Here is a 26,530-nt window from a genome sequence, read left to right on the forward strand (position 1 = left end):
CCATCATTTGTTGCCCTTGAGAGATGGTGACCCCACCTGCCTGATGCACTGCATTTTCCCACAGTTGTTAGGAAGTTTCAGGATTTTGACCCAGTGATGATGGAGGGATGTCCATTTCCAAACCAGGTTATTTGGTAGTGGTTTTCCATGTGATTGCTGCCCTTGCCCTAGCTGGAAGTGGTCCCAAAGCTTTTTGAATTGCTACAGTACACACTATCCAGTGCTAGTAGTGGATGTGGGGTCCCGATTAAGTGGGCTGTTTGTGTTTTGTGCTCCATCTTTTATTGGGAGTTGCATTTATCCAGGCATGTGGACAGTTGTGTTTCAGTCCTGACTGTGACTTGTAGTTGTGGGGAGTCACTCACTACAGAATACCCAGTCACTGACCTTGGAGATGTAGAATTTATGTGGCTGGTCCAGTTAAGTTTCTAGCCAATGGTGACCCCCAGGATGCTAATGGTGGAGGATTTGACAAGGGTAGTGTCATTAAACTTCAATGGGAGGTGGCACAAATATAGTTCCACTTAATCAGCTCTAGCCTGAAGATTGTTCAAGGCCACAGACTGCTTCATTAACTGAGTTGTAAATGGATACAGTGCAATCATCAGCAAACATTACCTTGTCTGAGATTGTAATGGAAGAAAGTTTAATGAAGCAGCTGCTACCCTAAGGAACTTGTGCAGCAATGGCCTAGGGCTGATGATTCAGCATAGTTTGTAAACCCGAGACTCAAAATTTTAAGCAGTTATCTCTTCACCCACATTGAGCAGTGGGTGGGATAGATTTAAAGAAATAAAAGGACACAGTTGATCTATGTGTACATACACACCCATGACACAAGTAGGAACAACATGTATTCCATGAAAAGGTTGGGGAATAGATTATGTGGGTGGCTTACGTCAGAGAAAGGAAGGTTGTACAAAAGCTGGAAAGGAAAATTAGCAACTTGTATATGATAGCACTGATGAATCCACAATAAAAACCGGAATTTTACACCCTCGGGCCCTTCCAAATTGCTTCACAACCAATATACCATTTCTGAAATGCAACTATTGCAATGTGAAAGGTGGCAGCCAGTTTGGACATAGCAAAGTCCCACAAGTAACTCAATTAAATAATTTAACTAGATAATCTGACTCAGTAAGTATAAAATCAGAGGATATCTGAACAAATAATTCCTTTAGCTATGACTTGCCTAATGGAAGAACAACTAAATTCTGTGGATCCTAAATGCCCAGGACCAAATGCAGGTATCTGCCTCTTAATGCTGTAAATGGTTCTAGCTACACTACCTTCTACTCCATTACATCATACTAAATGTTATGAAAAGGTGACATATGTACCTTTGAAGGTCATAGCTTCTACAATAAAATCTGACTACTGACAGCTTTCCATTGGAGCAAATGATTTGTGCATTTGTTCACCCTTTATGACATGGAAGTTCCAGTAACTTGATAAATGAGGACGAGTGCCTGTGGCCTGATTAACAATGTATGTATATTACTACTTAGAATACTCAATAAACAAAAATGCTATCAAAAAGATGCACGTCTTGAGGGCTAGATATTAATTTTATGGCAACTTCAGAGCTTGGGGCAAGACTGACAAGGAGATAGGAAGTGAGACAAATAAAATGGAAGAGACAGAGCCAATTGTGAGTACTGATAGAAAAGAACACGTGTAGCAAAATATCATTTCAGTATATGTTAGAAATAGAATTCAGCAGCATGCATACAAAATAATTTTAAAGCTTGGCTTCCTCCCAAAGTACCGACGAGTCAAAATTGTTTTGTTTCTGCACGGAGTAGATTTGCTGAAATACTCAAAAGCCAACAAATTATTACATTTCAATCTTTGATTAGAAACACTTTATTTTTGTATGAAGAATTAATCTAAAAGCACTGTAGAAAACTCAACACTTGGCTGGGGGGGTGGAGGGGATCTTCAGATTGTAAATTGTGGAATTAAGTAAATGTGAAAGGAGTTATTTTGTTCAGCTGCTGCCCATCTGTAGTTTAAACGCTCTGTGTAAGCTGCTGCATAATAACAGCAGAAAGACCGATCATCTGCAGGTACTCATCAGCACCATCGGCTAAACACTTGTCAACTTCCTGCAAAGAAAAGAACCACTTTTAAAATGGAAGTGACACCATTACATTCTTTAAAGCTAATTATACGCTGCCAGAGATGGATTGAGAAGTAACATATTTAACATCCAAACCCTGAAATCAGGATCCCACCCAACCACCTGGGGCCTATTTTCAGGAATATCGTACTTTAATATCGTCAAAATGAAGAACTCTACTAAATGGAAATTCTTTAAATAGTATCCACGATAAATTTTCTACCAAATTGGCAGAATAGTAGTGCCGAATCAAACTCAGTCAGCAAAATAAATAAAGCATAATTCAAGATAGAATATTCAGCAAAACCACAATTGCTTTCAAAACCTTTTGCAGAAATTAGAACTGAGTCATGAGAAATGTGGAATTCAGAAATGTGAACAAAGGCCAAGTAGATGGAGATCAAAGTTACTTATATAAAATTACAAAAGATTTACTAGGAATGGTTCTGGTGAATTCTCTCTCAAATAAAATGATACCCCAATTTCATAAAAACACTTCAATCTTATTAATTCAGCCTTGTTGTTGGGGAAAGGTAAATAGCGTTATGAGATGTAAAACAGGTATAAATTACAGATCCTGTTTAACAGAATCAAACTACAGTGATCAAACTCCTGAACACTCTCCAATGGCTAGTGAACAACACTCTACTATTTAATACACTAGCATTTTAGCCAATTGTTGTCAAGTGGGGAATAAGGCCACTTACAGGATTAAGGAGATGGTTTCCAGAATTCAAAAGTCAGAAACACCAAAAGTCTAAAAGCATGGATGGAACTAGGTTAATGAATTTGGATATTCCACTGAAACCAGGGAAAGAGGTAAATGCAGTTTACGGTTCATTTCAGTCCATACTTACTGCCAGTTTTAGCGTGATTGTTGACTTCTGTTGATCGTTAAGATCTTCTTTATCGATAATGACATCATGTAGCTGGTTGATTAACTGTGTTGCAGCATAACCGTCATTAATCAAATTCTGACGGAAGAAAACAGTGGTGGATAAACAGAAGCACTGTACATCCATCACATTGCAAATAGTAAACCAATTCTTTTCCCTGCAATAATGAGATACAGTTCCACAGGTATTATCACATCTCTAATACTTTATCCAAGTTGGCACTATAATCTGTTTGATCACAAAGGCATTAGAAGCCTATTTAAATGGTGGGAAATTTGAGGGGAGGACAAAATCAATTTGAACAAGTAGTGCTCTCATGTCCCCACTCCAATTTTGTCCTTTTTAAAGTGTTGACTTCTGACAAGCACTATGAGGACTTGCAATTAAAGTGGCATTATTCATGGGCACACTCATATTGTGACTGTTGGCGTACTATTTACCACTGAGGGCATTACAACCGAGTCAGATCTGTCCTCATCCCACGTTTATAGAAGCATAATTTTTAGCAGAGATCACTAGATACAGATAAGGAGCAAGAACCCCAGGTAGTATTTTCCCTCATAAAAATACCTGGAAAAACTCAGCAGGTCTGACAGCAGCTGCGGAGAGGAACACAGTTAACGTTTCGAGTCCGTATGACTCTTAAACGGAACTAAGGAAAAATAGAAAAGAGGTGAAACATAAGCTGGTTTAACGGGGGTGGGACAGGTAGAGCTGGATAGAGGGCCAGTGATAGATGGAGATAGCCAAAAGATGTCATAGACAAAAGGACAAAAAGGTGTTGAAGGTGGTGATATTATCTAAGGAATGTGCTAATTAAGGGTAGAAAGCAGGACAAGTAAGGTACAGATAGCCCTACTGGGGGTGGGGTGAAGGAATCGAAATAGGATAAAAGGTAGAGATAAAACAATGGATGGAAACATTTAAAAATAATGGTAATAGGTGGGAAAAGAAAAATCTATATAAATTATTGGGAAAAAAAGGGGGGGATCGGAAAGGGGGTGGGGATGGAGGAGAGAGTTCATGATCTAAAATTGTTGAACTCAATATTCAGCCCGGAAGGCTGTAAAGAGCCTAGTCGGAAGATGAGATGCTGTTCCTCCAGTTTGCATTGAGCTTCACTGGAACAATGCAGCAGGCCAAGGACGGACATGTGGGCATGAGAGCAGGGTGGAGTGTTGAAATGGCAAGCGACAGGGAGGTCTGGGTCATGCTTGCGGACAGACCGAAGGTGTTCCACAAAGCGATCACCCAGTCTGCGTTTGGTCTCTACAATGTAGAGGAAACAGCAACAAAAATAAAAATAAAAATACCTGGAAAAACTCAGCAGGTCTGGCAGCATCTGTGGAGAGGAATACAGTTAACGTTTCGAGTCCATATGACTCTTCAACAGAACTAAGTAAAAATAGAAGAGAGGTGAAATATAAGCTGGTTTAGGGGGGGGGGTGGGACAAGTAGAGCTGGATAGAGGGCCAGTGATAGGTGGAGATAACCAAAAGATGTCATAGACAAAAGGACAAAGAAGTGTTGAAGGTGGTAATATTATCTAAGGAATGTGCTAATTAAGGGTAGAAAGCAGGACAAGCAAGGTACAGATAGCCCTAGTGGGGTTGGGGTGAAGGAATCGAAATAGGTTAAAAGGTAGAGATAAAACAATGGATGGAAATACATTTAAAAATAATGGAAATAGGTGGGAAAAGAAAAATCTATATAAATTATTGGGAAAAAAAGGGGGGGATCGGAAAGGGGGTGGGGATGGTGGAGAGAGTTCATGATCTAAAATTGTTGAACTCAATATTCAGTCTGGAAGGCTGTAAAGTGCCTAGTCGGAAGATGAGGTGCTGTTCCTCCAGTTTGCGTTGAGCTTCACTGGAACAAACCGCATTGGGAGCAGCGAATGCAGTAGACTAAATTGAGGGAAGTGCAAGTGAAATGCTGCTTCACTTGAATGGAGTGTTTGGGCCCTTGGGCGGTGAGGAGAGGGGAAGTAAAGGGACAGGTGTTACACCTTCTGCGGTTGCATGGGAAGGTGCCGTGGGAGGGGGTTGAGGTGTAGGGGGTGATGGAGGAGTGGACCAGGGTGTCCTGGAGGGAACGATCCCTGCGGAATGCCGCCGGGGTTGGGGGGGCGGTGAAGGGAAGATATGTTTGGTGGTGGCATCATGCTGGAGTTGGCGGAAATGACGGAGGATGATCCTTTGAATGCGGAGGCTGGTGGGGTGATAAGTGAGGACAAGGGGGACCCTATCATGGTTCTGGGAGGGAGAGGAAGGTGTGAGGGCGGATGCGCAGGAGATGGGCCTGACACGGTTGAGGGCCCTGTCAACCACCATGGGTCCACCACCACCAAACACATCTTCCCTTCACCCCCCTGGCGGCATTCCACAGGCATCGTTCCCTCCGGGACACCCTGGTCCACTCCTCCATCACCCCCTACACCTCAACACCCTCCCACAGCACCTTCCCATGCAACCGCAGAAGGTGCAACTCCTGCCCCTTTACTTCCCCTCTCCTCACTGTCCAAGGGCCCAAACACTCCTTTCAAGTGAAGCAGCATTTCACTTGCACTTCCCTCAATTTAGTCCACTGCATTCGCTGCTCCCAATGCGGTTTCCTCTACATTGGAGAGACCAAACGCAGATTGGGTGATTGTGTGTTGAAATGGCAAGCATGACCCAGACCTCCTTGTCGCTTGCCATTTCAACACTCCACCCTGTTCTCATGCCCACATGTCCATCCTTGGCCTGCTGCATTGTTCCAGTGAAGCTCAACGCAAACTGGAGGAACAGCACCTCATCTTCCGACTTGGCACTTTACAGCCTTCCGGACTGAATATTGAGTTCAACAATTTTAGATCATGAACTCTCTCCTCCATCCCCACCCCCTTTCTGACCCCCCCCCCCCCCCCCCCCCACCCCACTTTTTTTTTCCAATAATTTATATAGATTTTTCTTTTCCCACCTATTACCATTATTTTTAAATGTATTTCCATCCATTGTTTTATCTCTACCTTTTAGCCTATTTCGATCCATTCCCCCCACCCCACCCCCACTAGGGCTATCTGTACCTTGCTCCTCCTGCTTTCTACCCTTAATGTCACCTATTAGCACATTCCTTAGATAATATCATCACCTTCAACACCTCTTTGTCCTTTTGTCTATGACATCTTTTGGCAATCTCCACCTATCACTGGCCCTCTATCCAGCTCTACTTGTCCCACCCCCCTTAAACCAGCTTATGTTTCACCTCTTTTCTATTTTTCCTTAGTTCTGTTGAAGAGTCATACGGACTCGAAACGTTAACTGTGCTCCTCTCCGCAGATGCTGTCAGACCTGCTGAATTTTTCCAGGTATTTTAATTTTTGTTTTGGATTTCCAGCATCCGCAGTTTTTTGCTTTTATCTTAGTATTTTCTCTCCTTGCACTAACATGCTGAAGCTAACTGGAGCTGTTGGCCAGGCTATCAGCTAATTTAGCTTGCTACTATTTTAAATGGTGTCTGTGAAGCCAGCAGAAGAAATTGAGCCAAGTATCATTAAGCATATTTAGTTAATATTAAAACATAAAAGTGCAGTTTATAAGGATATAGTGCACTAAGATTTGAATGCAGTCTGGACAAGTGGCATAGATGATCATTATTGAGAGATCATAAGAATGGTTAATATGAGAAATGCAAATGATGCATACGTACAATGAGATACACACTGAATGGGTAGGATAGAGGGGTCTTCTTTCTTTATCTAAATTTTGCATGTCTTTCTTAACTGGTAACGTTAACCAGAAAAGAATAGATCACCCAATTGATTAAACTAGGCTGTCACATCTATTGTCCCTCAACATCATCTCCACTCATTCAAAATAAAATAAAGCATTTCCGCACTGATGTCACCCAACTTGATGACCAGAAGGCTTTTATCTAAAATTTAAAAAAGGATGACGATGAATTCTCACCGTCCACCTAGCTCATTGTATTAATTCAGTGCTCGGGTCCAAGAGGTTAGCTTGGCCTGGTCAAACTCTCCAGCACAATTTCACAAAACACTAAATAGTTCTCTATGCCCAGAAAGACACTGGGAAGAAATTTTGACTTTGATGGAGATGTCAAATGGGCAGTAGTGGATTGGCCACCCAATATAAACCCACTCAATTTTTCTTTTACATTGAGGATTCGCCACTGCATTTCAATGTCTCAGGTGTTGAAAGCTCCATCCACTGTCTTATTAACAACTGAGTCTTTCTCCTTACTTTTACTACAGTTTCCAGTTTTTCAAATGAGCTGCTGTGGCATGCAGCTAAAAGGCTGTCAATGACTTCTGATGGCACAACCTAGAAAAAAAGACAAAAAAAAAATGAATTAACAGTTCTTTTCCCCACAAATTGTTCGTGTGCATGTGCGACTGGATGGGGCAGCAGTTAGGCAGCTGATGTGGGAGCACTCTGTATCACAAAAAATAGAAAACAAACAAAAGCCTTAAAACTTTGAAAAAGGTTTGAACCCAACATGGAGAATTCTCCTTGTCCCTTTTATATCTGTTCTCAAGGTAGAGCTAAATTGTAAATTATAAGTATCGGCTTAGCTCAGTTGCTAACAGACTTGCAATCAGAAGGTTGTGGGTTTCAGCCTGAGTACAGGCTTCAGCACACAAACTAAACTGACATCTCATTGCAGTGCTGCATTGTAAGAGGCATCATCTGCATGAGATGCTAAACCCAAGTCCATACTGACTTCTGGTAAGTGCCAAAGATCCCATGACATACCTCAAAGATGTGGGAACAATAGTGGCAGTTTTTATGGATTTTCACAAATTACCAGATTCCTTGAATTCAATTTTGCAGCTTGCCACTGTGGGATTTGAACTCAGGATCTCTGGGTTGCTAGCCCAGTACCATAATCACATTACTGCCCACTATTTCCCACAAGCATGCTCATTGATTGACATGTGACTTCCCACGTTAGAGGAAAAGGAAGAAATCTGCCTTCTAGATGGAGTGAAGTGATGTTCCGAGCAAAAACTGCTATCTAATCTTTGTTTTAGGCTTGTTTTATGTAAAGGGAAGTGTTGGATTCACCAGTAGTGGTCAATATATGTACCACAGCTGGGATAATTAAAAGGAGCATCTTTCCTGTTGGGAGACCTGTAAATCAGAAACCAATGATATGTCCCATAAAATAAATTTGTGAATAACTGGACATGTACAAAATTTTTTTGGACACCAACAGGACGAAAACTGCATGATGGAAAAACCTTCCCAACCACTATGCCCAGGTGCTGACCAAAACAGCAAAAGAACGGGAGGTGGCTATCAATGGAAATACTCATCGAGGAAAGGGCATATTTGTTCCTGCAAATTCTCGACCTGCCCATTGTATATAGGCAGAAAAAGTTTTCCTACCCCAGCAATTTCACTGATGACTTGTTCTGTGATGTCTTTCCCTCCTGTAAGTCTTGTTGCACACTGCAGGTACGTTATTGCCTTTCTCAGGTCTCCTTCGGATACATTGATAAGAATAGCAATTGTCTAGAAAGAGCCAACATAATATAATAAAAACATATGCTTTGTTAAGTTGTGAGAGGCAGAGCACTGGCCCTGCTCCTCATACACACACACTGTCTGTCTCTCTCTCTCTCACACACACATGCATACACTGTGTGTGTGTCTCTCTCTCACACGCATACGCACACTCTTTCTCACGCGCATACGCACTCTGTCTCACTCTCTCTCACACATACGCATACGCATTGTCTCATTCTCCTCTCTCACACACACATGCACACTCTGTCTCACTCTCTCTCACACACGCATACGCACTGTCTCACTCTCCCTCTCTCTCTCACACATACGCACTGTCTCACTCTCCCTCTCTCTCACACATACGCACTGTCTCATTCTCCCTCTCTCACACACATACGCACTGTCCCACTCTCTCACACACATACGCACTCGCTCTGCCTCTCTCTCTCTCTCACACACATACGCACTCGCTCTGCCTCTCTCTCTCACACACGCGCTCGCTGTCTCTCTCACATACGCACATGCTCTGTCTCTCTCACATATGCACACGCTCTGCCTCTCTCGCTCTCTCACACACGCACTCGCTCTGCCTCTCACTCATGCACTCGCTTCGCCTCTCTCTCTCACACACACGCACTCTATCTCACTCTCTCTCCCTCACACGCATACAGACTCTGTCTTACTCTTTCTCACACATGCATACGCACTCTGTCTCACTCTCTCTCACACACATGCCCTCTGTCTCTCTCTCTCACATGCATACGGACTCTGTCTCACTCTCCCTCTCTCTCACACGCATACGCACTGTCTCACTCTCCCTCCCTCTCTCACACGCATACGCACTCTGTCTCACGCGCATATGCACTGTCTCACTCTCCCTCCCTCTCTCACACGCATATGCACTCTGTCTCATTCTCCCTCTCTCTCACGCATACGGATTCTGTCTCACTCTTTCTCACACGCATACGCACTGTCTCACTCTCCCTCTCACACACGCATACGCACTCTGTCTCACTCCCTCTCTCACACACGCATACGCACTCTGTCTCACTCTCTCTCTCACACACGCATACGCACTCTGTCTCACTCTCCCTCTCACACACGCATACGCACTCTGTCTCACTCACACACGCATACGCACTCTGTCTCACTCTCCCTCTCACACACGCATACGCACTGTCTCACTCTCCCTCTCTCACACACGCATACGCACTCTGTCTCACTCTCCTCTCTCTCACACACACGCACTCGCTCTGCCAGTACATTCCCCCAATCCCACATATTCTAATTTTGTTTACTAATCTCCTGTGTGGGACCTTATTAAAAGCTTTCTGAAAATCTAAATTTACCACATCCACCAGTTCCCCTTTATTTGTTAGGCACATCCTCAAAGAAACTCCAACAGGTTTGTTAAACATGAATGCACTTTCATAAATCCATACTGACTCTGCCCAATCCTGCCACTATTTTTTAAGTGTCCTGTTATCACATCCTTTATTATAGATTCTAGCTTTTCCCTACTACTGACGTCAGGCTAATAGGTCTGTAGTTCCCCGATTTCTCTCTCCCTCTTTTTTAAATAGTATTTGTTTAGTTTCTCTGCCATTTCCTCATTCCCCCTTATCCTGACTCTGCTTGTAATGGACCCATGTTTGTTTTTTGATAGTCACATTGGCAAATGAAGGTTAATTAAGGAATTAACTAATTAAGGAAAGCCAGCATGGATTTGTTAAGGGAAAATCAAGTTTAACTAACTTGCTGGAATTTTTTGAAGAGATAACAGAGAGGGTTGAAGAGGCTAATGCAGTTGATGTGGTATGCATGGACTTCCACAAGGTATTTCACATAGTGCTGTACAATAGACTTATAAGCAGTTATATCTAATGGAATAAAACAGTAGCAACATGGATACAAAATTATCTGAGTAACAAGAAACAGGGTATTGGTTAATGGATATTTTTTGGGCTAGAGGAAGGTTTGTCCTGGAGTTCCCCCAGGGGTCAGTGCTGGAACACCAGCTCTTCCTGATATACATTAATGACCTAGACCTCGGTGTACAGGACACAATTTCAAAATTTGCAGATGCTACAAAACTTAGAAGCATTGTGAACTGTGAGGAGGATAGTGTAGAATTTCAAAAGGACACAGGACAAGTTGGTGGAATGGACGGACAAGTGGCAAATGAAGTTCAATGCAGTAAAGTGTGAAGTGATTAATTTTGGTAGGAAGAACATGGAGAGGCATGATTAGTGATTAGTGCTGCAACCAAAAATGTTCTTCAACAGAGAGAGCTGTTGTCACAGTGCAGTGCACTGCTGCTCACTTTTAGTCCTGTCGCTCAATCCCGGTTCATCTCTGGGAGACTGTTACAAGATTCGCCCCATCCTTTGCATATATTTTGTGTCATATGGTGACTTGATTGCCACAACTTCGGCAAGCATCAAAATCTTATTGGACGATACCGGTCCAGGGCACCTTCCATCGGTGCAGATATTCTCACATTGGTGGGTGAGAAAGGTTGGCACCAGCTGGTGAGCATAGTACAGATGGGTACAAGCAGGTAATGGAGGCTTGTGACAGCTGCAGCCAATTCCCATCACAGGGACAAGGAAGGGCCCAGGAGGGCTCTGCTTCACAGAGTGCCGAGCCTTGGGTGTCATCATCAAAGTGACAGATACTGGAGCAGCCAGGTTAAATGTGTGGACAGAGTTCCCAGAAGCTGTTTGCTCTCATGGACATAAGATGGAGGAGTCCATCGTGTCTCTGGCATGTGAGCACATGGCCTTCTCCACTGAGAGAGTGGCAACCCTCATGGTGAGCCACATGCAGCAAACTACACAGTCGATACAGGAAGTGTACAGCGTCATACACAGTATGGCCTCACCTAAGCTGTGTTGTGCAATGGGGAGGCGAGAAGGCCCCAAGATGTATGGACCCGTTGCCAGATCATCCCTGCCATGTGCCGAGCCTCTTTATGGTTCAGGCACCCAGTAGGCTGTCTGCTGAGACCATCTCATACACTGAAGCAGAAAAGGCTCCACATTAACTGCAAACATTGGGAGAACACAACGTTGGAGTACCTGGAAGCATTTGCATAAATCCAACCAGTAGCACTTGGGGTCTCATTAGGCTTGTGTTTTTTTTTTGAATGCAATAGTGTTATATGTACGTACCAATTTAAAGTTCTTATAATGCATACTTCAACGGCTCGTCTGTTCGTTTCTGCACAAGTGGGCTGTTCCCAGCTGGTGAGCACTTGAGAGTGAGGACATGAAAAGGTGAATCCAAAATGAGGGCAATGTTGAATGTAGTCTTTGGAATGATGTAATGGCAGAGCCACTGAGGTGATAAGGGCATTTATGAAAGTCCACCGAGGCTACTTCAGGAGAAAACGGATTCATCTCCGAAGGCGTTTAACTGTCTATCAGGAGATGTGTGCTTATGAGTGAGCTGTGGGTATCCCAGGCACAAATGTAAATGCCAGCTGACATCTGACCTGTGGATGCATGTCCATTAGCTGCCTGGTCTCACCCCTCTCCAAATCTTCAGAGGAGGAGACAGAGTGCACAATGTGAGATGTCATTCTTCAACGCAACTCCCCTCTGGAGCCCCAGGTCATGCAGAGCACAGCATTTTTCTTATTCATTCACAGGATGTGGGCTTCGCTGACTAGGCCAGCATTTTTTGCCCATCCCTAATTGCCCTTGAGAAGGTGGTGGTGAGCTGCCTTCTTGAACCACGGCAGTCCATGTGGTGTAGGTGCACCCACAGTGCATACGACCATGATACATGTGGCCCTTGATGGGCATATTGCCGTGCTCCCCAAGATCCAGGTGGCCCCTGAACCTCATTTTGAGAAAGCAATTAGCCTGTTCAATGGCATCCATATAGTCACATGGCAGTGGTTGTAGGTGTCCTCTGCCCCCGTCTCTTTTACTGGGGCTCCACACAGGTATAAGCAGTCATGCATCTGAAGTATAGCTCTTGTCATCCAGAATCCACCCCTGAAGGCGTTTGGGTGGCCTGAGGCATCTGGGACTGTCCGATGATGTGAGAGTTGTGGCAGCTTCCTGGAAGCCATGCACACACTTGCAGAATCCTTTTGCAGTGAACACTGACTAAATGGACGTTCACCCAGTGGAACCCCCTCCCGTTCATAAAGGCTCCCAGCTGCCAGGTGGGAGCCTTGATGACCATGTGCGTGCAGTCAATTACCCCCTGCATCTGAGGGAATCCAGCAATGGTGCCGAATCCTATCGCCCTCTTGGCCTGACTGCTCTGATCAGGGCAATAACTGATGTATTGCCCTACCCTCTGGTACATAGTACCCTGATTGATGCAAGCGACAGGCTGCTCATTGGATATTTCACAATGACATATTACCCAATGACAGCCACCTCCACCTGCAGCTGAGCTCTCACCTCCCTTTAGCAGGCAAGCTGCTGACATTCCACAGTACCCATGTGCCCCGGTAAAAGTTTAAAATGCACCTCAAAATTGCTGTCCATTGGCTGCTTAACAGCCTCAATTGCCTGCCCGCCACCATTCTGCATGGTCATATTCCTGCTTCCTGACCTCCCCTGGGAAATTTGCCCAGCAGGGGTGGACTTCAGACGGTTCCATGCTGCCTGTCACCACAGTGACAGTAAAGCTCTGTCCTTTGAGTTTACAGGTGAGCTGAATATAGCCAGCCCTAATCAGACTTTTGCACAACTGCACAGTTAATCATGTAATTTTGTTCAAGGCACAGAGCAAGAGCCCATATCAATCACCAGTACCGAAAGTTTAAGCAAAATAATTGTATGTTCCTCCTGTTCTTTCTTTTCGCGCTTTGAGTGAAAAACATTCAACGTTTCTGGCAGTGGGCAAAGAGAAAAAGCTATGAAAAATCAAATGTTCATTGTAGAATCATTCAGGAATCCAGAATTACCCTACCCAGGTAAAGCAAAGTAACGGTTCTAACACCAAACACAAGAAATGTACAAGGAGAAAAGGATCTCTTTCTCCCTCAACATATTTTCTTAAACATCTACCATACAAGGATCATTTTTATGATGAGCATCATGCCTCATACTCATCCTCATGTCTAATAACCTCTGATCAAGAGACCAGGCGACGCTAAGAGTTGTTTTGCCTCCCAAAAGAAAAGTTTTTTTTAAATGAACTAAAGCAATAGGAAGATAGCACTTTAAATAAATAGATTGCCTTCTAACTTATTGAAGTTGTTTTCTTCCCTCCTTTCAGTTTATATTTTATTGGTAAATTTTAGAGCTCAAGGATTACTGAGAAATGAACACTGGCACTTTTAGGCAATCAGCACTAAGCAAACCCAGGTCATGTAGAGCACAGGCGAGTTACAAGATAAAGCTCCCCTTGCCCTGCCCAGCAATGCGTCTTAATCCTAATCTGTAATCACCAGCCTACACTCTTATCAATATGAAGCTGTGGAGGAGAGGAAAAAAGAGCAACTAGTGACATCTAATGGAAGAGGACACATCCAGAAAAGACATAAGCAGACTCAATTGTGATGCCCTTATAGCTTACTATATGGTCAACACACTGTCAGTATTCAAGAGCTCACATGAAGAATGATCACTTGGACACAGCATCAGGGGACTGCCAGTTTGTGAAACCAGACTCTAATACTCCAATGTCTGGTGTAGCAGCCCTAGACTCTTTTAAAGCTGAACCAATGTTAAAATCAAAATTTGGTTTCCTAATTAAAATTGGAGCTTCAAATACATCATACAATGCCAGAGACCTACTTCATTGCTGTAGTGCACATTCTCCTTCTCACAGATATCCAGCAATCTTTTCTCTTGTATACTGTCTGTCAAAGGTTTAAAACGGAACTTAGAACATCGAGATGTCAGTGGTTCAATTATCCTGAAACACAGAAAAGTCATGCGTTAGCAAACAGAGCAGTTGCAGAAGAATGTTCTCAATGGTGACTTGACTTCACTCCCATAACTGGAGCCAGGTTTTATTCTCTTTACATTGCACCAAAATACATTCCACAATTCTGCAGCGTCAAATTAATATGGTGATGTTGCAACGCATTTCCTTTTGATGTGTCAACTCATTGTTGCATTTTGTTGTATAAGTAGAAGGCACAGTATTAATGCTGCACTGATTAAATTATATAAATTTTAAATTGCTACATTTGCCATATCTGCAACCAACTTTAAAACAGATATTTATGCTCAGTATCTGCCAAAATAGTGGATGGGGGAGGACAAGAAATCCCCCTTCCAAAAAATTTTTTTTTTTTAATTGAGTCCGAGTAAACAAGAGATCAATGGGGTAAACATGCTGAATAAGAATGATTGTCCAACATCACTTAACTTCTCTGCTATATTCCAGCTCTTAGAAATGGATATTTACAAAGCTCCTGTCATTGAAGGTTGTGTTTTTTTTTTATTTATTAAAAATCAGAAAACCCAACTCAACCAAGAACCTCTCAGTGATGCTACTTATCCAATAGATAGTTTTCTCCTTTTAATCATAAGAAGAATGGCATAAGTAAACCCAGATTAACCTAACACTAGAATTATATTTTAATTACAACATAGGTGTTCAAGAAAATACTGCTTGGCAAGCAAAGTATATTTAATTGTGTTGGAGGAGATATACAAATTACTAAAAGGTTATTAAGGTCATTAAAAAAGCAAACAATAGCACTGAGCTTCATTTCTAGATAGAGCTGAAACAGAGAATTTATGTAAAACTTGCACAGAATCTTGGTTAAGCCACAACTGGAGTACCCTGAACATATTATATCATATCTCCATATTATAAAAAGTATATAGACAAAATACAAAAAATATTTATTAGGATCATACAGATCTGAAAGATTATACCTATCAGTAAAGATTGAACAGACTAGGGTTCTTTTCTTTAGAAAAAAGAATAATGGGTGAACTGGTAGAGGTCTTTCAAATATTAAAGGAGTTCCATAGGGTAAACTTATAGATGCTTCCACTTGCAGGGGGGGGGGGACCCAGAAGTAGAGACCTTAAAGACGAGACAATCACTAATAAATTCTATAGGGAATTCAGGAGAAACTTCTTTACTCTGAGATTGTTTAGAATGTGTAACTTGATACAAGGAGTAGCAAATTGGATAGCATAGATGCGTTTAAGAGAATGCCAGGTAAGTACATGAGGGAGAAAGGAATATAAGAATACGTTGATACGGTTAGATAAAGTGAGGTATGAGGAAGCTTGTGTGCAGCATAAACACCAACATGCACCAGTTGGGCTGCAAAGCCTGTTTCTGCACCCTATATACTAGGTAATGCGATGTACAATGTAAAATTAGCATGTACTACAACTAAAGTTCTAGCCTAAAAGGACTCTACCAAAAACAGAGCAAATATATTCTGATCTGCACCACTTCATATGATGCAACTTCTCCCACCTGCTGATGTAGTTGCAGATGAGACAGAAACGTGTGGTTTTTGACTCTCTTTCCATTGTTCGACGAAGAGCAGCCTGTGCAGCATTTGTCATAGAGTCTGCTTCATCTAAGATGACAATCTTAAACGGTGGAGCAGTTTTTCCACTGGAAGAGAAGACATAAACAGTGTAAAGGTCTGAGGAAGTCTTCAAACTAGAACCACATCCATAAAAACAATTAAATTTCACAAAGGGAACCACTTCCAGACACTGCCAAGGCTGTAAGGCTCTGAGGACAGATGGTCCCCTGATGAATGGCCTTATGTTAGAGATTTCTTCCTTGAAAATTAAAGCTAAAGTTAATTGATCATATGCTTTACACATGCCAAGCGGGACTGGTGGCAATCATCATACACATCAAAATGCATTACATGCAAGACAATGCAACATGAGATGACTTTAATAAACATGCAAAATGGCTTTGCAGTTGGCAAATTGATTTCCAATATAGATGAATGTGAGGTAGAACAATTTGGTAAGAAGAATAAGGACATCACATACTCCTTGGAAAATAAGAGCTTAATTTTTTTCTTATTTATTCATGGGATGTGGGCTTCGCTGGCTGGGCCAGCATTTAATACCCATCCCTAGTTGTCCTTGAGAAGGTGGTGGTGGTGAGCTTCCTTCTTGAGCTGCTGCAGTCCATGTGGTGTAGGTACACCCACAGTGTTGTTAGGGAGGGAGTTCCAGGATTTTGACCTAGCAACTGTGAAGGAACAGCGATATGTTTCCAAGTCAGGATGGTGAGTGACTTTGGAGGGGAATTTCCAGGTGGTGGTGTTCCCATCTACCTATTGCCCTTGTCCTTCTAGATGGTAGTAGTTGTGGGTTTGGAAGGCGCTGTCAAAGGAGTCTTGGTGAATTCCTGCAGTGCATCTTATAGATGGTACACACTGCTGCTACTGTGCGTCGGTGGTGGAGGGAGTGAATGTTTGTAGATGTGGTGCCAATCAAGCGGGCTGCTTTTGTCCTGGACATTGTCAAGCTTCTTGTGTTGTGGGAGCTGCACTCATCCAGACAAGTGTGGAGTATTCCATCACACTCCTGATTTGTGCCTTGTAGATGGTGGACAAGCTAAGGGGAAGTCAGGAGGTGAGTTACTCGTCGTAGGATTCCTAGCCTGTGACCTGCTCTTGTAGCCACAGTATTTATATGGCTAGTCCAGTTCAGTTTCTGGTCAATGGTAACCCCCGGGATGTTGATAGTGGGGGATTCAGTGATGGTAATGCCATTGAACATCAAGGGGCGATGATGGTTGGATTCTCTCTTGTTGGAGATAGTCATTGAGGCAGGGGAGAAAATAAGTCACTAAAAGTAGCAAGTGAGGTTAATAAGATTATAAAAAAGGCAAAGCAAGAACTGGAATTCATTTCCAAGGGGACAGAACTGAAAAGAAAAATAGGTTTTATTAAACTTGTATAGAACATTTCTTAAACCAAACTTGGGAGTACTGTACATATTTCTGGTATCCATACTATGAAAAAGGTATATAGGCACTGGAGAAGGTGCAAAGAGAGTCACAAGATTTCACCAGAAAGGAGAGGCTATAGTTATAGACTGGGGCTCTTTTCTTCTAGAAAACAGGTTGAGGGGTGTTCTGGCAGAGATTTTTAATTTAATGAAGGGGATTGATGGAGCTTGTGGAAGACCAAAACTAGAGACAGTAAATATAAGACAGTCACTAATAAATCCAAAAGGGATTTCAGGAGAAACCTCTTTACCCAAAGAGTGGTTAGAATATTGAACTCACTACCACAAAGAGTGGTTGAAGCAAACAGCACAGATGCATTTAAGGGAAATCCAGAATCAAGAGGGAGAAATGAATAAAGGAATGTGCTGACACAGTTGGATGAAGTATGGTGGGAGAAGGCTCATATGGAGCACAAAGAATGGCACAGCCCAGATGGGCCAAATGGTTTGTTTCTATTTTGTACATTCTATATAGTCGTTAGTTTTAGGGAAAAAAACAACACATGGTTTTGTTCTAACCTGAAATAATAGAATCACCAATTCTCAAAACCTCTTTAGTCCTCACAGAAAAGTCGCAACTTACTCTGAGCGAGATCCAGCTACAGTCAATTGTGAAAAATTTTTCACCTTTTCTCGTACAACCTGAATACCACGTTCATCAGAGGCATTCAGCTCAAGGATTCTCTTGCGGTATAATTCAGGCCTGCAAACATTGCACAGAATTAATGTCAGTACATCAGATCAGATCAGGACTCTGGTGAGCCACGATGCCATCAGTTACACATTTCATGCGGGTTGCACATCTGATGTTACTTTTGAACAGTCAGATCCTCAATGCTTTTAAAAAAGCTTCAGGTTTTTTGCCACTGGAAAGAGGGCAAGACAGTGGCATTACGTGCACCTCAACAAGTCATTTAATCACCAACCCTTATATTGCAAGTGGTCTCTCTGTTTTATGCCTTTTCAAAATTATAAGCCAAAAGCTGACAGGTAGGCTCTAATGCATATTTTAAGCAGTATCTGCTATCACCAGTGAATAAGGTTATGGAAGTTATGAAGCAAGACAATGGATGGAATTTTTGGGTGCAGAGATAAATTCAAGGTAATCTGATAATTACATAATTATATTCTAACTTACACTATTTCCCAATGTATGCTAAAAATATTTTTAATTAGAATGTCATTCTTTATAATAAGTTTAAAAAACCGACTTCATTTTACTCAGACAAGGACACGCCTACTATCAGGGCAAAGAACCTGTTTGATCCAGTTTCCCTAGCAAGGATAATGATATCTTGTATTTGTACAAACTCATTCAAAAACAAATGAAAGATACCTTTAAATATCAATGTTAACAGGTTGATTTTTAACCTGATAGAGGAATGTGATCTTGAACTGATTTTGTTCCAAACTGAAATCTAAAGTATTTTATTTAATCACGGGACATGGGCATCGCTGTCCAGGCCAGTATTTATTGTCCATCCCTGACCACCCTAGGAAAGGGAGCTGCCTTCTTACACCTCTGCAATCTGTGGGATGTAGATACACTGACACTGAGAGAGTTCCAGGAATTTGATGCAGTGACAATGGAGGAATGGTGATATATTTCCACAGCATGATGCTGTATGACTTGGAGGGGAACTTGTAGGTGGTGATGCTCCCATGCATCTGCTGCTCTTGTTCTTCTAGGTGGTAGAGGTCCTGGGTTTGTAAGGTGCTGTCAAAGGAGGCTTGACAAGTTGCTGCACTACATCTCATAGATGGTACATGCTGCTGCCACCATGCGCTGGAGGGAATGAATGTTTAAGGTGGTGGATGGGGTGCCAATCAAGCAGTTGCTTTGTCCTGGATAGTGTTGTCAGAGTTGCACTCACCTTGGCAAGTGGAGCATATTCCATCACAATCCTGACTTGTGCCTTATAGACGATGGAAAAGCTTTGTGGAGTCAGAAGGTGAGTTATCCATTGTAGAAGTACCCAATCTCAGACACCTTTGTAGCCATTGTAATTATACGGCTGGTCCAGTGAGGTTTCTGGTCAATGGCAGTTTCCCCTGTCCTCCCTCCCTGCCCCAGGATGGGGGAATTCAGTGGCGTAATGATTGTGGTATGAGGCAAATGCAAATTGCTTCCTTTCTGCTGAACCCAACAATCTCGAACTCTACATTTTCTAACAAGACCTATGCTAACTTACCCAAAGAGTTCTCTTGCTGCAGCCAAAATTGTGGAAGTTTTTCCTGTGCCAGGAGGTCCATAAAAAAGCAGGTTGGGAAGCTGCAAAAGGAAACAAAATCATTTAGCAAAATAAAATCGCAAACAAAAATATTTTCTCTTAGACTAGACACTAACTTATCAGAACACCATCCTTTCACCTTAAAACTGCATTATAATAAGAAATGTTATGAAAGTTTCTTCTGTGCGCACCTACAATTACAGGGTAATCTCAGCTCAGATGCTAGGAGGTTCAAGGATCCAAAATTTTACACAATCAGACAATCTCAAACTCCCCCAATGTGGCACTGAACATAAAGGACAGTTTGGTCTGCGGTTCAGTCTCTCACCTATACTGAATTCTTTGAACTCAAAACATAGTGGCACTAATGGAACTACAGTAAGTCTCTGGGTTGGGAGAAGACATCAGCCACAATTCATGTTACCAGATCACTAGCCAGTGATGAGGAAAGCACTGAAAGATCATGTGTGTGGACATTGAGCAGGGATAGGATTTTGTTGTGCCAACATACCCACCACTTTAATTGTTGAATAGTCTATCACCAGTGGTAAATCTCACACACTAAAAATGGCCATTTAAAGTGCCAAGGACTGCCTGTGGAAACGCGCATCATTATAGGGAATGTTCCTGTCTTCATTACTGACACGGAAAAGCACGCTAACCCAAAAGGAAAAAAATACAGGCTCATCAGACAATAATTAAAACCAAGGTCTCGGATGTTAGATCCTTCGCTGTGTCGTGTAATCTTCCACGTAAGTTCTTTGAATAAAGATATAAATAGAAAGCTTTGATTCAGGAAAACATTTTAAAAATATTCTTAATTTAATTTTGAAACAGCTCCTACAATTTAAGGATCAGGTGCAACATTAAAAATAAGCATTTTTATATAACATACTGATCCACCATTTGAAAGGCACTGAACTAGAAATTAATCGGGACTTGCTCTAGATTGAAAAGTAAAGGGCACTCACATCAGCACCTTCAAGTGACTTCTTTAGCACAGCCACAACTTCCTCCTGAAACGCCACTTCGGACACACATTTTGGGCGACTGCAGGTAAAGGTAACATTGACAAGACAGACTTTAGGGGAAATCTCGGTTCAAGCACATTTTTTCTTTACTAATTGCACCCATCCCCCCCAATCACAAAAGGAATTTACTTAGCAATTCTCACCTATCCTGATACAATGAAGATTAACACAATAGATTTTTGCAGGTAAGAAGCACACAGCTATTACTTCCTACTCAAGTTACCTCTGTAAAGGTTTTCATCTTGCTTAAAAGTAATCCCCTGGATTTTGTGAAAGTGGACACACAAAAATGTTTAAGAGTGTAAGGAATGTTGAACAGGAGTTTTATTTCAGGTACAGTAGAGAGTTAACCAAAATGGAAAAGAAACATTTTTAAACATTGAACACAACAATTGTGAGAATTTTTCAGCATTGGCCATTAGAAAGGTTCTTTCAGAACATATTTTTGCCCAGTACTAGTCTCCAAGGTTTTCTTCTCATATGAAACGGCAATATTGCATCGCCCAAGTGAACATAAACTTCTTTTGGTACAGGACAAAATATCAAAGTAGAAAATTGTAGGACTCAAGCTTGCACAGGTGATCTTCCACGCTTCAGGTTCTCACTGGGTAAAGTGATGGAAGGAGTCATCAATAGTGCTATCAAATGGCACTTACTTAGAAATAATCCGCTCACTGACACTCAGTTTGGGTTCCGCCAGGGTCACTCAGCTCCTGACCTCATTACAGCCTTGGTTCAAACATGGGCAAAAGAGCTGAACTCCAGAGGTGAGGTGAGAGTGACTGCCCTTGACATCAAGGTAGCATTTGATCTGAGAGTGGCATCAAGGAGCCCTAGCAAAACTGGAGTCAATGGGAATCAGGGGAAACTCTCCGCTGGGTGGAGTCATACTCAGGACAAAGGAAGATGACTGTGGTTGTTAAAGGTCAATCACCTCAGTCCTGGGACATCGCTGCAGAAGTTCCTCAGGGTAGTGTCCTAGGCCCAACCATCTTCAGCTGCTTCGTCAATTACCTTCCTTCCATCATAAGGTCAGAAGTGGGGATTTCGCTGGTGATTGCACAATATTCAGCACCATTCGCCACTCCTCGGATACTGAAGCAGTCCGTGTCCAAATGCAGTGAGACTTGGGCAATATCCAGACTTGGGCTGACAAGTGGCAAGTAACATTCATGCCACATAAGTGCCAGGCAAAGACCATCTCCAATAAAAGAGAATCTAACCATCGCTCCATGACATTCAATAGCATTACCATCACTGAATTTCCCACTATCAACATCCTGGGGGGTTACCAATGACCAGAACTGAACTGGGCTAGCCATATAAATACTGTGGCTACAAGAACAGGTCAGAGGCTAGGAATCCTGCAATGAGTGACTCATCTCCTGACTCTCCAAAGCCTGCCCACTATCTACAAGGCACAAGTCAGGAGTGTGATGGAATACTCTCCACTTGCCTGGATGAATGCAGCTCCACAACACTCAAGAAGCTTGACAATGTCCAGGACAAAGCAGCCCGCTTGATTGGCACCACACGCACAAATATTTACTCCCTCTACCACTGACGAACAGTGGCAGCAGTGTGTACCACCTACAAGATGCACTGCAGAAACTCACCAAGGCTCCTTAGACAGCACCTTCCAAACCCACGACCGCTACCATCTAGAAGGACAAAGGCAGCAAATGCATGGGAACACCATCACTTGGAAGTTCCCCTCCAAGCCACACACCATCCTGACTTGGAAATATATTGCCGTACCTTCACTGTTGCTGGGTCAAAATCCTGGAACTCCCTTCTCAACAACAGGCAGCTCATCACCACCTTTCTAAAGGCAATTAGGGATGGGCAATAAATGCTGGCCTATCCAGCGACGCCCACACCACATGAATGAATTTCTAAAAAACTCAGCCATGCAGTCATGGCCAACTACTGAGCAGAAGTTAGGCACTTGATCCTCTTGTACAGTGCTCTGGAAACTGCTTAGCACTCATCTGACTGCAGGCAGTCCACCTGCTTTCTGACCTTGAATATTGGGAGACCCAAGAAATGGGAAGGCGAAAAAAAAACCTTACAAAGTGAGTTTCCCCACCTCCCCAAAAACAGGCCTGCTGAAGTTGTGTGGAGAATATTCAGCCCTCCAAGAATGACATATTTCCATCCTTTGAGCTCAAGCACAAAAAATACAAAGGACATTCCTGATAAGAGACAAAGCAATACAGTACAATTGGAGAGAACGATGACAAGGGAAGAAATTTCAAAGCTCTTCTCCCTCCCTAAACGCTGCAGTAGCAAAACAGAGAAAACCGTACTGGGGTTCCACAGCAAAAGCCTGGAGCTTTCCAATGGTTTAATGTGTGGCATATTCTGGAACGTCAGATGATAGTTAAGAACTCTGCCTTGATTATCTCCACAGCAAGGGAAGCAGCTTGTGAAGCTTCACCACTGCCTTTCTCTCCATGGCCAAAAACGAGAAAGTCAGCGTTCAATTCTGAAATTATAACAATTGTATGATTACACACACGCACACACAATTGAGTCTGCCATTTCTAACCGTCTGTGTAATTATGTGAAAAAGGGACACTCATGGCTGCATACATGCACTGCACAAAGCATCATCTGGAGTTAAGTTTCTTACTATTTCTCCACCCATGGAACTGATTTTTGTTTTTTGTTCTCTCCACTGGTTCCTGCTGCGGCCTTTTCTTTTGCTGGTTTAACGCCGATAACTCCAGCTCCTTTTAAAAAAGCTTGCATCTTTCACCTTCAAATAAAAATGGCAAATGATTAAATGTGTTTTTTTTTAAAGAAAGGAATTAAGAGACAAAAGAAGAATTACTCGACTGAGACCAGAGGTTGCCAATAGCGTGTTCCCAGTTTACAAAGTTGTGATCACAAATGATGAGACATTAAGCTTAGGCTCCATCTGTCCTCTCCATTGAATGTAAATGATCCTTTACTGTCGTTAAGGGTGAGCAGGGATGTTCTTCCAGTTTCCTGGACGACATTTATCCCTCCAGCAACATCATCAACAATAGATTAACAGTGCATCATGTTGCTGTTCATGCGACCTTGCTGTGTACAATGGGCTGCTGTTTTTTGCCTACAGGCCAACAGTAGCTACACTTCAAAATATATTAATTGATAGTAAAGCCCTTGGGGATGTCTGAGAATATGAAAAGCAGAGTCTCTTTCTTCCTTCTTCCCACAATAACATATTTAATTTTGCAACACATGACACATTTTCCTCATTTTTACATCTTCTCCTGCCGCTCATGAATTTTTGACTGAAGGATGTACAAAGTCCAGCATTGCCCTGAAATCCGGCATTTGCAGTTTCAGGGATGATGCACCTTCTAGTTTTCCCTCTCACATTGTATCAGCTTGTTATCTGCCATAGAAAATTGTCCATTAGTATAGAGCTTATGTATCTGTCTAATAATGCAGTCTGGTTTCATGAGGGTTTTGAGAATTTGAATTTAGTTATAAAATAAGGGAATAAAAAGCTTGCAAAATTTAAAGAACTTTAATTTATATAGCATCTACCACATATCCCAAAAGACATTACAGCCAGTGAAGTACAGTAAGTGTGCTCATTGTTGTAAGGTAGGAAATGTGACAGCCAATTAATGCACAGCAAGCTCCCACAAATAGCAACATGATAATGACCAGCTCGTCTTTTTTTTTATATAAAGAGATGTTGGTTGAAGGATAAATGTTGGCCAAGACTCCCCTGCTCTCCTCCACATACAGCCACAGGGTTGTTTGTGTCTACCTGACAGGGCCTCAGTTTCATAGAACATTAAAGCACAGGAGGCTACTCAGCTCAACAAGCCTGCCTTGGTTCTTTCAAACAGTAACCCAGTCAGCCCCCTCACTGCTCTTTCCCCACACCCCTGCAATTTTCTCCTTCAAGGACTCAACCAATTCCCTTTTGAGGAGAACTAATGAATTTGTATCCACCATCCTATCATACAGTCCATTCTAAAACCTAGCCATTCATTGCATAAAAAAGCTTTTCCTTATGTCACCTCTTTTGCCGATCATCCCAGATCTGTACCCTCCGGTTATCACCCCATCAGCCAATGGAAATACCTTTTCTCTAATTACTCTATTTAACCTATTCATGATTTTACATAGCTCAATGAAATCTCTTCTTAGCACTCTCTCCCCTAAGGTGCCATTTGAAGGACGGCACCTCCGATAGTGCCACAAGATTCAGAGGTGTCGACTTGGGTTTTGTGCTCGTAATCTAAAGGAATAAGATTTGAACTCGCAACCTCTGATTTAGAGGCAGGAGTGCAATCCCTCAGACTTGGCTGACCATACAAGTGGTCACGACTCTGTTGGGAAATAATGAACACGGGGTTTGTCAGTGATGTCCAAGTGCTGAGAATTTTCTTGTCAGATACAAACTCAACAGGTGGCCATTCAGCCCATCAGAGGGAGAGGGAGAGAGAGTGGGAGGGAGGGAGGAGGCCGTTCAGCCCATCAGAGAGAGGGAGGAGGCCATTCAGCCCATCAGAGGGAGAGAGAGAGTGGGAGGGAGGGAGGAGGCCATTCAGCCCATCAGAGAGAGATAGAGAGTGGGAGGGAGGAGGCCATTCAGCCCATCAGAGAGAGAGAGAGATAGAGAGTGGGAGGGAGGAGGCCATTCAGCCCATCAGAGAGAGATAGAGAGTGGGAGGGAGGCCATTCAGCCCATCAGAGAGAGAGAGATAGAGAGAGTGGGAGGGAGGGAGGAGGCCATTCAGCCCATCCTTCTATTCTGAGACTCCTCCCCCACATCTCTTCCCTCCTGGATTTCCAGCTCCTACACATTAGTGACTGACCTGTTGTTACTTTCCCTGTCCGGGGGAATCAGCAGCTACAGGGGGACCAGAGATTTTTTTCATGGGAAGCGACGAAGCGGCACCGAGAGCCCTGTCCCTCTCCCGGTCCCTCTCTCGGTCTCTCTCTCTCCCGGTGCTGCCGGTAAACTCCCGCCAAGACACATACACCCGCCGCGTATTTCCGCTTCCGGGCAGTGTCCAAGGCAAATCAGTCCGGGTGGAAATTAATGCCGACTGATCCTTCCCCTGGATTCAGACTGACTGATCTTCCCTCTGGATTCAGACTGACTGATCCTTCCCCTGGATTCAGACTGACTGATCTTCCCTCTGGATTCAGACTGACTGATCTTCCCTCTGGATTCAGACTGACTGATCTTCCCTCTGGATTCAGACTGACTGATCCTTCCCCTGGATTCAAACTGACTGATCTTCCCTCTGGATTCAGACTGACTGATCTTCCCTCTGGATTCAGACTGACTGATCCTTCCCCTGGATTCAAACTGACTGATCTTCCCTCTGGATTCAGACTGACTGATCTTCCCTCTGGATTCAGACTGACTGATCTTCCCTCTGGATTCAGACTGACTGATCTTCCCTGTGGATTCAGACTGACTGATCTTCCCTCTGGATTCAGACTGACTGATCTTCCCTGTGGATTCAGACTGACTGATCTTCCCTGTGGATTCAGACTGACTGATCTTCCCTGTGGATTCAGACTGACTGATCTTCCCTCTGGATTCAGACTGACTGATCCTTCCCCTGGATTCAGACTGACTGATCCTTCCTCTGGATTCAGACTGACTGATCCTTCCTCTGGATTCAGACTGTCGGATCCTTCCCCTGGATTCAGACTGTCGGATCCTTCCCCTGGATTCAGACTGTCGGATCCTTCCCCTGGATTCAGACTGACAGATCCTTCCCCTGGATTCAGGATGACAGATCCTTCCCCTGGATTCAGGATGACAGATCCTTCCTCTG

General features: G+C 43.0%; 1 protein-coding gene across 2 annotated transcripts; it reads right to left on the reverse strand.

The window, feature by feature from the left end:
* Positions 1-1,853: 1,853 nt before the first annotated feature.
* rfc4 (replication factor C (activator 1) 4) lies at positions 1,854-25,731 on the reverse strand. 2 transcript variants are annotated; one of them, XM_078564160.1, is made up of 11 exons: positions 25,553-25,731; positions 23,359-23,484; positions 20,664-20,742; positions 19,654-19,733; positions 18,045-18,164; positions 15,954-16,097; positions 14,300-14,420; positions 8,415-8,540; positions 7,266-7,346; positions 2,983-3,099; positions 1,854-2,111 (listed from the first exon to the last, which is right to left on the reverse strand). In XM_078564160.1, the coding sequence occupies exons 2-11, from the start codon at positions 23,475-23,477 to the stop codon at positions 2,016-2,018; spliced, it is 1,083 nt and encodes a 360-aa protein (XP_078420286.1). In that variant the 5' UTR covers positions 23,478-23,484; positions 25,553-25,731; the 3' UTR covers positions 1,854-2,015. The 2 variants fall into 2 exon arrangements, with proteins under 2 accessions (XP_078420286.1, XP_078420285.1); XM_078564159.1 differs by having other exon boundaries at positions 2,983-3,135; positions 25,553-25,674.
* Between the last annotated feature and the right edge of the window lie 799 nt (positions 25,732-26,530).

Source organism: Cetorhinus maximus, chromosome 19, assembly GCF_964194155.1.
Source record: "Cetorhinus maximus chromosome 19, sCetMax3.hap1.1, whole genome shotgun sequence".
Taxonomy (NCBI): Eukaryota; Metazoa; Chordata; class Chondrichthyes; order Lamniformes; family Cetorhinidae; genus Cetorhinus; species Cetorhinus maximus.

Bases quoted from the DNA above. Each gene is read 5' to 3' on its own strand.
- rfc4 (XM_078564159.1), bottom strand. From the start codon at position 23,477: ATGCAAGCTTTTTTAAAAGGAGCTGGAGTTATCGGCGTTAAACCAGCA. The intron at 18,165-19,653 runs GTAAGTTAGCAT...CAATGTTTGCAG, and splicing joins GCAGCAAGAGAACTCTTTGG to GCCTGAATTATACCGCAAGA. The intron at 2,112-2,982 runs GTAAGTATGGAC...TTTTCTTTGCAG, and splicing joins CAATCACGCTAAAACTGGCA to GAAGTTGACAAGTGTTTAGC.